We start from the raw sequence: 13,990 nt of genomic DNA on the forward strand, positions 1-13,990 counted from the left end.
GAGCTCCGCATGGATCGAGCAGAGAAGCCGCAAATAAAGTTATCTAGTCAGTGCTTGAGGGTGAGAGGCAAAAGAATCGAAATGAATACTGTACTAGTTGTTCATTCCCCTCCATTGACGCTGCCTAACCCGCAGCATTTTATTTGTTGTCAACATCAAAGAATGTGAGTACGTGAGTATTGCGGAGGGTGGGTTCCTACGCAACCGGTGAATCTGGGCTTGTTCACTCCCAGAGGGAGAGAGGAAAGGAACCAGCTGAGCTCAAAATGCCGACGGATGACGCAAACAGTCCGGGAGATCATCGTGGGACAGGGAGGGTCACTGTGACAGTACGGGAGGGCACTACATTAGAGTGGGAGGATTAAAGCCAGGGCCGTCCCGCCACAGAGCGATCACCCAGTCTGCATCCGTCCCAACCCCGGTACACAGGAGACCACATTGTGAATGCAGCGCCCTGATTTAAAGACCCTCAGCCCAGCGCACCACGTCTCCCACGCAGGGCAGCCGGTGGGCGCGGCACGTCGGGAGGCGGGGCGCGGTGCCGCGTTGCCATTGGTCGCGCCGGTGGGGGTGTGAATGGAGTGTGGGCGTGGCGAGTGTTGATTGACGCGGAGACGAAGCTGGCAGGCTCCCTGGCGCCCGGGCTGCGCTGCTGGCTGCTGGCGGCCGGGTTGGCAGGGGATGGTGGGCTGAGCGGGCGATGGAGCGCCGGAGCCAGGCGCTGGACTTCGCGCTGGGCGGCGCGGCGGCCGCCGGTGCCTGCGTGCTAACTAACCCGCTGGAGGTGGTCAAGACACGGATGCAGCTGCAGGGAGAGCTCCGCGCCCGGGGCTCCTACCCCCGACTCTACCGCAACGTCTTCCACGCACTGGTCCTCATCGCCCGGAAGGACGGGCTGCTGGGGCTGCAGAAGGGACTGACGGCCGCGATCTTGTACCAGGCGCTGATGAACGGCGTCCGCCTCGGCGCCTACTCGCAGCTGGAGGGACTGGGCTTCACTCGGCAGGGCGGCAGGGTCAGCACCGCCTGCAGCATCGCGGCGGGGGCAGTGGCCGGAGCCATGGGCGCCGTGGTGGGCAGCCCTGCTTATTTGGTGAGTGCCCGTGTGTGTGTGTGTGTGTGTCTGCGTATGTTGGCAGCTTCGGCGCAATGGTAACACCGCGGGCTGTTTACTCGGTGAGTTTGGGTGACAGAGTCACAGGTACGTCATGGAAACGGGCCCCTCTGCCCATGGAAAAGAAGTGCATTCGCAACTTCTGCCTGCAGACTCTACCACTCGGGACAATTTACAGTATCCAATTAACCACAGTGGGAGGGAGGCAGAGTAGTGGGTTCTATGCAAATAAAACAAATGCTGGAGATACTCGGGACAAGTAGAGTCTGGGGGGGGGGTGCAGAAGGCTGGAAGCAAGGACAGTTGATGCAGGACTCCGTTGGATTTCCAACCTTTTTTTATTTAAATCCCCCGTTTTTAGTTCAGATTTCCGGCGTCTGCGGTGTTTTACTTTCCAGTCGTTGCACGAACGCTAATGGGGTCTCACCGGCTCTCCCACGAAACGGTGGTCTGACAGGATTTGGAGAGGTTGCAGGCCTGGCTGCTTGCTTGTGCACCGCCGGTAAAATCACGGGCGAAAACAGTTTTTTTTAAAGAAAGGGTTGCCGTGGTTGGGATTTATCTGGCCCGGCATTCGCCACTGGCAAATCCACTGAGTAAAGTAATTAGCCTGTGTCAACAGAGACCGCGACAACCTTCATTCTGCAACCTCAGTGTTTCAATAACTGTTATCAACTGTTGAACTTTACCCGTGTTCTTAATAACTTTAATTATGCATAGCTAAGCTGCCGATCATAATCTGTGTACATACATCTACTGATGCTTCTGGACACATCTTGAGTGATGTTCCTGGAATCATCGGGTGTTTCGGGTCTTTCAACATCATACAACCTCCTCCAGGTGACCCAGCCGGGGCTGATCAGACCCCAGCTTGTGGCCAGATGGCTAGCTACTTATGACTCCATGGCTCCCCTCTTTCGAGCCGCAGCCATCTTGATGCCCTCTCTGCCGCATCGGTGGTACTGCGGATGGCTCTCCTCTTCCTCACTCCCTCGATGCCCAAAATGCTGAAGGCTGTAACTAAAGAACGGGCTACGAATCCCCTACAACCAACCTCCACTGGGAGACACCTCGCTCTCCATCCAGCCTGCTGACAGTATGAGTTAGTTTAAATTGGAACGCGCCCTTCTATATCTCTGAACCTTGCACCGAGTGAAAAAAAATCATTTGAAGTGACGGGTAGACTCAACGTATATTTCGTCCCATTAATCGGTGTTGGCTATTGGCAGCGTAGTGGTTAGCACAACGCCTTACAGTACTAATAACCCGGGTTCAGTTCCCGCCGCTGCCTGTGACCACGTGGGATTTTCCCCGGGTGCTCACAGTCCAAAGTCGTACCGGTTGGTAGGTTAATTGGTCATTGTAAATCGGGGGATTGCTGGGCGGCGTGGCTAGAAGTGTATTCCGCGGAGTGTCACAATAAATAAATAGGGGGCTGTCAGGTTTCAAAATGTCTTTCCCAGCAAAATCGCACACCTTCCTCCCTGCCGTCAGCCCAACATCCATCATCACACCCGTGTCAGTGCAATGCCTCCTTATTCCCGTTCAGTCCTGTCAGCTCCAGTTTGATCTGATGGCCCCGTCCATCGCGGGAAAAGCCCTGGCCAGCATGGAGCACGAGGGCCCCCACCCTCCGGGCCACGCTCTCCGTGCACTGTTGCTGTCGGGAAGGAGGTACAGGAGCCTTAGGGTAAACACCACCACGTTCAGGAACAGTTATTACCCCTCAACCATCAGGCCCCTGAACCAGTGTAGATAACTTCACTCACCTCAACACTGAACTGATCCCACAACCTGCCTCCAAGGAGGCTACAACTCATGTTCTCAGTTTAATTATTTTACCACTTATTACTATCATTAGCTTTATTTGTATTTGTAGCTTCTCTTTTGCACATTAGTTGTCATTGTGTGTAGTTTTTCCCTGATTTATTGATCTACTCTGAATGTTCTCAAGAAAACGAATCTCGGTACACAGTGACATGTATAGGATGTACTTAGTTTTCTTTGAACATTGAACTTTGATCTGGAATCGTCAGCCAATACACAGCTGGAGCACCTTTACCCATCCACCATTCCCTGTCACCCCTCTCCCCAACTTCAAATTCTCTCCTTTTATCCGCACCGCAGGTCACGGTGACAGTTACAGATCCCGCAACCCGCCTGGGTCGCGTAGGCGCTGAGCAGGTGACCAGTTGCCTCCATCTCTCACGGCTGTGGGTGAGTGCCTGGGGTTGCGGCAATGTCTGCAACGTCGCCTGCCCATTTCTGCCTCTGTCTGCCCCTTTTTCCCTGCACTGCTCCCTCGTGCACAGGTTACCTTGTGCGTAATATCTCATATTTCATTCCATGTGCGACCTTGTTATTCCATTGCGTTCCTTGGGGTATCTTGCTGGTTGCTCCAAGGTTGGCTGCAGCAGTTATTGACACAGTAGATCAGAAAGCTTTTGACTTTAATGATAACATCGGCTGTCGACAACAATAACGTGTGCCCTCTGCCTAACGCTCGTAAACACAGCCTGGCTTAGGCAGATGAGGTCTTGTCAATGAGATAGAGACAGGGGTGATTGCAAATGGTGGGGTTCCAGCCCAAAACATTGACAAAATCCTCCCCGGCCACTGATGCTACTTGATGTGCTGAATTCCTCGAGCTAGCAGACTGGTTGGTGCCAAAGGTTTACAGGACGATCTTAAAGAAGGAAAAAGAAGTGTGGAAGTCAGGAGGTTAGATCAGACCTTTGAACCTGAGCAGAAGGTATGACTTGGCAAAGGTAGAGCGGCGAAAAATTGAGAATTCTCCGTGGGCCAGAATCAGGGAATGCCGTCATCTCGGGGCATTTTGCAGCTAGGGGAGGTTACAGAGAGATGCAAGCTTGTGAAAGGGTTTAAAATCTGTTTTACAGGAGCTATCACAGACCAGCAAGTTCAGAGATGGTGGGTAAGCGGTGTTACTGGAGACACAGGCAGAGATTTGGAAGGGGGTTTACAGGGAGTGTGTTGGGATACACTCAGTATTGATTGTCAGCTGGTTTGCTTTCTGTGGATCCATATTGAGTTTATTCAGAGGCTTTCAGCCACACCAGAAAGATATAACACGCCTTTAAGAGAGAGGAATGTGTACGGATGAATTCCTATGGCCATATTTCCTGCACCATCCAGGTGTAGCCATCCTATTGTCTCAGTTCTACACACAATCATAGTCCTATGGACCTTTGACTCCTTGTGCCAACTACCTAATTACATTGATCCCATTCTCCCTACATTCCCATCAGCTTTCTGTAAATGCAGCCACTCAGCTGCACACTGGGGGACAGTTTATGGCGGCTACTTACCAAACTGCAGGTCTTCGGGAAATCAGGAGCACCCAGGGAGGAGGGGAAACTGTCAAGTCGCGGGGGGGGGGGGAGCAGGCGAACTCCACACCGACAGCTTTGGGTCCCTGATGCCGAGCAGTGAGGCAGAGCTCTGCTGTCAAACATTTATTAATGATCCCCCCCAGACCTGTGGCAATAAAAACTGCACAGTGCTGCGTCGTTGTTAAGTGTCAGCGAGTTGTCGTCGACTCATGGCCATCCTATGGATAGTTGCTCTGAATGAGTTTCGATCCTCGCAAAGGCGGCTCATTGTTGATAACATTGGGTTCGTAGCTGCCTTTATTATGTTCAAACATCTGATTGGCGGCCTTACTCTTTCCATTGTCCTCCACCTTGCCGAGCAAGATATCCTTTTCCAGGGAGCTGTTTCTTCGCATGATGTGCCCAAAGTATTACAGGCGGTGTCTTGTCATTCGAGCCTCCAGAGAGAGAGAGAGAGAGACTTGGTTTGATCTCGTTGAGGACCGATTCGTTTATTCTGTGAGAGGTCCATGAGATGTGTGATGTTTTTCCCCAGCACCATAGTACTCTGTTACTGCTTTCTGTATCATCTTCTGTAAGCATGTGTACTTTTCATGTTAATAAGACCATAAGACAAAGGAGCAGGACTCGGCTACTTGGCCCATTGAGTCTGTTCAATAGTATTTTGTTAACTAGTAAAATAACTTCCTTTTAAGTGTTGAAATGTCCTGATATGTTTGTTAAAGCACTTGAACACCAGAATATTGTACGGCATATTTTTGTGGAGATGCATTGTCTATAGGGGAGAGACAACAGTGTATTCGCAGTGTTCTATCTTTACAATATAGGAACATAAGAACTAGGAGCAGGAGTCGGCCACCTAGCCCGTCGAACCTGCTCTGACATTCAATAAGATCATGGCTGATCTGACCATGGACTCATGCCTACCTATCTGCCTTTTCCCCATAACCCTTAATTCCCCTACTATCCGGCCTTGTCTTACATGTATTTACTGAGGTGGCCTCCACTGCTTCTTGGGCAGAGAATTCCACAGATTCATCACTCTCTGGGAAAAGCAGCTCCTCCTCATCTCTAGCCTAAATCTGCTCCCCCGAATCTTGAGGCTATGTCCCCTAGTCTCACCTACCAGTGGAAACAACTTTCCTGCCTTTATCTTTTCTATCCCTTTCATGATTTTGTATGTTTCTATAAGATTTCTTCCTATTCTTCTGAATTCCAGTGAGTACAGTCCCAGGTGACTCAATCTCTCCTCATAGTCTAACCTCCTCAACTCTGGAATCAGCCTGGTGAACCTCCTCTGCACCGCCTCCAAAACCAGTTTATCCTTCCTCAGGTAAGGAGACCAGAACTGCACACAGTACTCCAGATGCGGCCTCACCAATACCTTATACAGTTGCAACATAACCTCCCTGCCCTTAAATTCAATCCCTCTAGAAATGAAGGCCAACATTCCATTTGCCTTCTTGATGGCCTGCTGCACCTGCCAATCAACCTTTTGCGATTCATGCACAAGCACTCCCAAGTCCCTCTGTACAGCAGCATGCTGCAATCTTCTACCATTTAATTAATAATCTCGTTTTCCAAGAAGTGTGTGCCCCTATCCCCATGGAAACTAAGGACCTAGAGTAGCTTATCCAGGGGGAACCATGGCATGACAGTATGCACTACATTAAAAACGGGCTGGGAGTGAGACAGGGTTAAGGAGTGATAGCAGTGGTTTCGATACATGACCCAGACATCTGCTCCATGTCAGATTTGTGAACCAGTGTGAATGATTGACAGGGAGACGGATGGAGCCACTGGCTAAAGGGCAGGCTCTGTGGTGGGATCCCAAGGTAATGGCTGTGGTCATCTCAGTCTTTATTGGGAGAAATTTCTGGCAGATTTGGGAGAAACAGACTGGTAGTTTAGCACTGAGAGAGGTGGTGGGCAACCAGGGATGGGTGTCATTAGTGAACGTGTCTAAACTGACACCATACCTGGAGAGTGGGACGGAGGTCGGAAGCAGTCTTCTGAGACCGCTTCCAATCTTTGTCGCCAGAGTTTTTTTTTATTTCAAAATATACTTTATTCAAAAATAAATATATACAATAAACCATTCAATAACTTTCCATCCTTAACATACGTTTCCATTATACTCAGTACATATCCGTACTTATAGCCACCCACGTGGCACTCCAGTTATTCACCTTACCACATCATTGTTGAGGGGTATACTGCCCGCTCACCGACCCCTCCCACACCCACAGGTGGAGAAACCTATACCGTGGTCCTTCCCCACCGGGCCTTTGCAATGGCTGCACTGAATTTCAGTGCGTCCCTCAGCACGTACTCCTGCAGCCGAGAATGTGCCAGCCAGCAGCATTCTCCCACGGACATCTCCATGTGCTGGTAGATCATCAAGTTTCGGGCCGAAGAAAGAGCGTCTTTCACCGAGTTGATGATCTGCCAGCAGCACCAGATGTTGATCTCCGTGTGCGTCCCCGGGAACAGCCCGTAGATCAGAGAGTCCTCTGTTACGCAGCTGCTGGGGATGAAACGTGACACTAGCCCATCCATCCTCCTCCACACCCTCTTTGCAAACTGACAGTATGTGAAGAGGTGGGTCACAGACCCCTCCTCACTGCAGTCCTCCCGTGGGCAGTGGGGTGCGGAGACGACGTTCTGGGCGTACAGGAGGGATCTGACTGGGAGGGCGCCTCTCACCGCCAGCCAGGCGAGGTCCTGCTGCCTGTTGGTTAGATCTGGCGATGAGGCATTTTGCCAGATGAACTGGACAGTCTGCTCAGGGAACCACCCCACTGTGTCCGTCACGTCCTTCTCCTGCAGTGCCTGCAGGACACTACGTGCCGACCACTGCCTGATGGCCCTGTGGTCAAAGGCGTTCTCCTGGAAGAACTTTTCTACGTAGGACAGGTATGCCGGCAACGACCAGCTGACTGGGGCGTTGCGCGGGAGTGGGGCCAGACCCATCCTTCGTAGCCAGGGCGACAGGTAGAACCTGGGCACATAGTGGTACTTGGTGCCCACATACCTGGGTTCTACGCACAGCCTGATGCAGCCACATATGAAGACAAAGACAAAGTATCTTTGTCACCAGAGTTATCCGACTGGGAGCAGGAAGCAAACCCATTGGAATTGGTTTTCCGGCTATGAGTGGTGGATAAGGATGTACTCAGCTGCCCCATTTAGCTGATGGCAGTGGAGAAGAGTGGGACAGTGTGGTCACCCGTGTTAAAGGCTACAGAAGGATGAGGACTGCCCGGTTACTCAAACCAGATCCTTGCTGTACAACATTTTCACCAACAGCTCATACTTCCAGAGGCAGCATGCCCCTGTCCTGTTGAAAATATCTGTCTTGACAAAATAGCCCCGAATTCAGGTCTGCCCAACATTCAGGGATGGTACAGCATTTAGCAGCATTCCAGAAGTACTCCCATTGGCATTTACTGTCCAGTTTTTTTTTCACTCTTCACTTTCTGCCAGTGATCCCATTGGCAGTGTCAGTGTAGCTGGCAGCAGAGGTCAGGACTGATTCCTGTCGCTGAGCTGTGAGGTTCCTGTAGCTTGTAACAAACACCAGCAAGCCCAGTAGCAAAGCTTACTGTTGGGAGGTCAGAAAGAATCCTCGCTCTCCATTTTCATAAAATTTTGCTGAAAATACTGAGCTGGGAAATCTAAAGGCAAACAGGATTAGAAGATTATTTTAGTGACCCCCGCTGTCGTAACACCCAGAGAGTGTCTCCACTTTACTTTGCCACAGTGGAGTGTCTCTGAAATGATTCACACCAGTTCTCCCATGCGTTCACTGACATGGCATTTCATTGCATCCAAGATTTCGTGGCATGCACCTTTTGTTTGTACAGTGTCACCGTAGCAACACATTAACAAAGAGAACACGTCTAATTTTACTTGTAAAATAAAAAGTTGCGGGTGCTTGAAATCTGACAACGCAGGAAATACTCAACTGATCAGACAGCATATTTGGAGTGATAAACCGAGTTTGTACTTCAGGTCAATGAATTTAATTTCAAGACATCCACTGTTCTCATCGCATTCCGAAATCCACGCTTCATGCGGTGTGACAATATGTGGTGCTCTTGACCTCTCTCTCTCCTATAGCACTGACTTGCTCTAACTCAGTTCTGCCATCACACATCCAGTAAAGGAGCAATTTCTATTTACACAATACACATCAAAGTTGCTGGTGAACGCAGCAGGCCAAGCAGCATCTGTAGGAAGAGGTGCAGTCGATGTTTCAGGCCGAGACCCTTCGTCAGGACCTCTGTAGGAAGAGGTGCAGTCGACGTTTGACGAAGGGTCTCGGCCTGAAACGTCGACTGCACCTCTTCCTACAGATGCTGCTTGGCCTGCTGCGTTCACCAGCAACTTTGATGAGTGTTGCTTGAATTTCCAGCATCTGCAGAATTCCTGTTGTTTGAATTTCTATTTACATCTGAAATTACAGACGTCAATTAGATTATGAGAACACTCAGTCCTCTTTTATTGTCATTCAGAAATGCATACATGCATTGAGAAATGATACAATGTTTCTCCGGCGTGATATCACAGAAAACAAGACAGACCAAAGACTAACACTGACAGAACCACATAATTATAACATATAGTTACAGCACCGCAAAATAATACCATAATTTGATGAAGCACAAACCATGGGCACGGTAAAAAAAAGTCTCAAAGTCCCCGAGTCGATCGACTCCCGAGTCCCTGATAGCAGGCGGCAAAAGGGAGAAACTCCCTGCCATAAACCTCCAGGCACTGTCAACTTGCCGATACCTTGGAAGCAGCCGACCACAGCCGACACCGAGTCCATCCGTCCGAAAACTTCGAGCTTCCGAGCAGCCTCTTCGATACAGCCTCCCGAACGTCATCCTCTGCCAAGCGCCTTCGACCTCTCCCCGGCCGCTGAAACATGCAAATCCGAGGATTTTGAAGCCTTCCACTCCAGAGATTCCGGTTACCACACAGTAGCAGCGGTAGCAAAGCAGACATTTCAGAAGTTTTCCAGATGTTCCGCTATGCACTCACGTCTGTCTCCCATCAAATCAGGATTGTGCACGGTCCCCTACTTGACAGATAACAGATGTTCATCACTGGAGAGGCCGCGCGGGCTGTCGTCGCGCCGCCATCCTCTAGGGTTGATCTTGAATCGAGTGCTTCTCCGCAGCACTCTGCCCCATCACTTCCCTGGGAGCCTCGACTTTAATACTACTCTACACCACGTTCTCACCAGGCCTTCTAGATCTCAAATAGTTTGTCTTCACCGGAGGTCTCAGCTTCATCCCGTGGTAATGAATTCTGAGCCTGGCATGATATTGGACACTTCTTTGGCCTGTCTCACCTCTGTGCCCACCCCTTCAGACAGGGAGGGCCATAGACCCTTCCTCCCATCTACAGAACTTCCGATCCATTGGACACCTTTCTCTGGCCTCTGAGCCTGACTATGCCCACTGATGATGAAATATTGACTTGGATTCCCTCTCCGGAGATGCTGCCTAACCTGCTGATTTTCTGTTTTTTTTAACTGCCCATTATGCCGCTGGCATTTAGGACAGCAATGAAAGTCCCCCATCTCTGTCTGTCCTTGCCGTCACACACAGATGAAGAAGGATTCTTCATTGCTGTGTGCAAACCGATTTATTTTGTGTCCAGTCAGTGTTGTTAGCCCTGGTGGACTGGTGGGTCACTCTTTGTCTGGTCTCTGCCCTTTGACCTGTTTGGCACGGGTGACCCTACTGAGAGCCAAAGCCCTGAGTCCAGCCAACGTAGCTCTCCAGGTCATTGAGGCCCGCAAGCCTCCAATCCCAACGGCAAGGTTGTGGTCCTCTTGGAGGTTTCTGTCTTGACTTCTGTCTTGATCTGTGACATTTGCAGTGGCTGACGAGCTTGTTGCACCACACCTCCCAACAACAGACTTTCAACGCATGCTTTTCAGATGCCCACTGCCCGCATACTCTCAACCTGACCTTACAGTGACACGCTCTTCATTCCCCCGGTCGACAAAATGCCAATAAAAAAGCCCAGATGCCCAAAAGGCGAGAGAGTGTTACTGTGCACTTAAACTAACGGCCGCGTTGTGGGCTGTAAGTAGCCTAGTGGTTAGTTACAACATATCAGAGAGCAGTTGAAACTCAACCCCAGTGCTGTGGGTCTGGAGCCACACGTCTGCCACACCAGGTAAGGATAGCAAATTTCCACCTCTGCATGAATCTAAGTTTAAAAGAACAATCAAAGTTTAAAGTTCAAAGTAAATTTACTATCAAAGTATGTCACCATATACTACCTTGAGATTTATTTTCTTGCTGGCATTTACAGTAAAATAAATAAATACAATAGAATTTATGAAAAACTATGCTTAAAAAAGACTGACAAATATCCAGTGTACAAAAAAGGACAAATTGTGCAAATAATGAATAAGAAAATAAATAAATAATAGTGAGTCCTCGAAAGTGAGTCTGTGGTCATTGTTAGACATTTTAATTCAGTTTTAAATTTTGCACCATCTGGTGTGGTGAGATTTGAACCCGAAGTCCCCAGGAATTTGCTCTGGGTATCAAGACAATGAAACCAGTGTGAAAACCACTTCCCCCATCACCTCCACTGCAAAGGTACAAATGATGAAACAATTAACCAGCTAATTTGGGGCCAGTGAGTGAGAAATGATAAGCAAGCCTAACACCAGAAAATACTAAAAACACTCAGCAGCGTCTGTGGAGAGGAGATCTTTCAGGTCAATGAATGTTAATCAGCCCTTATGAAAACTCGCAAACACCAAACGTTAACTTTGTCTCTCTTGGCACAGGCAGTGCCTAACCTGCTAGGTATTGGCATTGCCTGATTTCAATTCAGCAATATTTGACTTCTGAATGATGAGGGACGGACAGTGGAGCATGTCGTTGCTATGGAGGCGGCCTGCAAATTGAACTGGGCCATAACCGAACTGGGCCTACTCCTGTCACTTGTGATGGACAGCCAGTCTGAATCACTGACCTGGAGCCCAGGACCCTTCCCGGTTCATCCCTAGTAACCCCTTAATGATGCGAGAGGTATCAGATTGATAAAGTGTGGAAAATCAGTGATAATTAATCCGGTTTAGGTTCAGCCCTCCTGCACCCATTTCTGAACCCCCAAGGTTATCCTGTTTTTTATCAATCTGTTTCTATGCACACTAGTCCTAAGCAAACAACTTGTCTTGCTACGGAAGTGTTCCATAGAAACCGTAGAAACCATAGAAAAACTACAGCACAGAAACAGGCCTTTTGGCCCTTCTTGGCTGTGCTGAAATATTTTCTGCCTAGGTCCCACTGACCTGCACGCGGACCATATCCCTCCATACTCCTCCCATCCATGTATCTGTCCAATTTATTCTTAAATGTTAAAAAAGAACCCGCATTTACCACCTCGTCTGGCAGCTCATTCCATACTCCCACTACTCTCTGTGTGAAGAAGCCCCCCCTAATGTTCCCTTTAAACTTTTCCCCCCTCACCCTTAACCCATATCCCCTGGTTTTTTTCTCCCCTTGCCTCAGTGGAAAAAGCCTGCTTGCATTCACTCTATCTATACCCATCATAATTTTATATACCTCTATCAAATCTCCCCTCATTCTTCTACGCTCCAGGGAATAAAGTCCTAACCGATTTAACCTTTCTCTATAACTGAGTTTCTCAAGTCTTGGCAACATCCTTGTAAACCTTCTCTGCACTCTTTCAACCTTATTAATATCCTTCCTGTAATTTGGTGACCAAAACTGAACACAATACTCCAGATTCGGCCTCACCAATGCCTTATACAACCCCATCATAACATTCCAGCTCTTATACTCAATACTTTGATTAATAAAGGCCAATGTATCAAAAGCTCTCTTTACGACCCTATCTTCTAGGCTTCCATTGTCTTCTAGGCTGTCATATATATATAAAAAAAACAGCTGACTTAATTTTGTATCAGTAAGAATAACTAACTGCAGACTTTATCCTGGTCCAGTTCCTCTCTCTAGACCAGGGTTCCTAACCTTTTTTATGCCATGGACTAATACCATTAAGCAAGGGTCTGTAGATTCTAGGTGGGAAACCCCTGCTCTAGACTACCTGACACAATTAAAGACACCCGATTTCAAAATCCTTCGGTAATGCGATTAGAATATTTGTCTCACTTTGAATTGTAGAGTCCGGACGGTTTCCCGCAGCTAGTCCATGCCAGTGAGTACATACCACTCAGCCTTCTGTCTGACTTTCCCTCTCCATTCCGTTCACCCTCATTTGCACATTGAGTATCTCTTTAAATCCATCCATGCATTTGCTTCAGCCACTTTCTGTGGTAACCAGTTCTCTTCTAACTACTCTGAAAGAAGTATACTATTTAATTTCTTAGTGACTATTTTATATACAGTACTGCGTGCGCGCACACACACACACACACACACACACACACACATTTATCTTGGGAGCCTAACACTTTTGTACAATACTGTAATTAAATGTATGTATTGCGCTGTACTGCTGCTGCAAGAAAGAAAGTTAATGACAATGTGAGTAATGATAAACCTGATTCTGATCTGGGTCTCTATGGTGGACTGAGAGTGGGAAGGGAGCAGGGAGAGGGGAGTCATGGTTGGGGAAAAAGGGAAGGGAGCAGGAAGCACCATACTGTAACAGACATCCCACCCTGAAAAAACTCATTTCAGGGAGGTAGCACCATCAATTTGTAGGAGATTCCTTGGAGAGGTGGGATGTCTGCAATAGAGTAGCTCCTTAGCAGCTAGCCAGCTAGCTTAAATAACGTTAGCTATGCTAATGAACGAATGACACCCGTTAAACTCACCTCAACATGTCTTTTACAGTCTTAACCCACCATGGGCAATAGAAAAGTCACTGGTACAAACAGTGCAGCGAGCAACACTGTCATTATTTTTGACCCCTATTAGGCAGGGGTACACTTTAGTGTAGTCTGGGGTGACGTATGTTTTATATTTTCTTTGGAACACTCTGCCACTCTGACTTTTTTTGGAACTCTCTCGCTCTTGCTCTCTCTCGCGCTGGCTTTCTCGCTCTCGCTCTTGCGCTCTCTCTTTCGTGGTCGCTCTCACTCGCTCTTGCGCTCGCTCTCTCGCTCTCTCTCGCACGTTCTCTCACGCTCGCTCTCAAAAAAATCAATTTCCGGGACATTGTATATAATTTGCGGGCATCAGGAAGCCGCTATTAATATGCAGGAGACTTCCGGAACTTCCGGGGAGGGTGGTATGTCTGCTGTAATGATCAATAAACCAATTGTCCGGATTCAAATAACCTTGCCTGGTTGAGTGTACCTGCACCTATGCCACCCCCCACCCCGGGTACTCCTTCTCTGCCACCTGTCCCACAACCACCCTCTCCATTCCCAACATCCTTTGCTCCCGGCTCTCTGCTCCATGTTGACAAACACAGTACTGTGCGAAAGTTTTAGGCACCCTAGCCTAAGACCTTCGAACAGTGCTGTAGATAATCTTCAGTTTCGATCTTTCCC

The 13,990-nt window shown here is 48.7% G+C and overlaps 1 protein-coding gene across 1 annotated transcript in view; it reads left to right on the top strand.

Moving 5' to 3' along the window:
• Positions 1 to 593: 593 nt before the first annotated feature.
• LOC134338000 (solute carrier family 25 member 35-like) overlaps positions 594 to 13,990 on the top strand; it is a 37,113-nt gene continuing 23,716 nt past the window's right edge. Inside the window, exon 1 of the mRNA XM_063033483.1 lies at positions 594 to 1,093. Coding sequence (XP_062889553.1) covers positions 701 to 1,093 — 393 coding nt within the window. The 5' untranslated portion in view covers positions 594 to 700. The remainder of the gene's footprint in view (positions 1,094 to 13,990) is intronic.

Source organism: Mobula hypostoma, chromosome 25 (genome assembly GCF_963921235.1).
Source record: "Mobula hypostoma chromosome 25, sMobHyp1.1, whole genome shotgun sequence".
NCBI lineage: Eukaryota > Metazoa > Chordata > Chondrichthyes > Myliobatiformes > Myliobatidae > Mobula > Mobula hypostoma.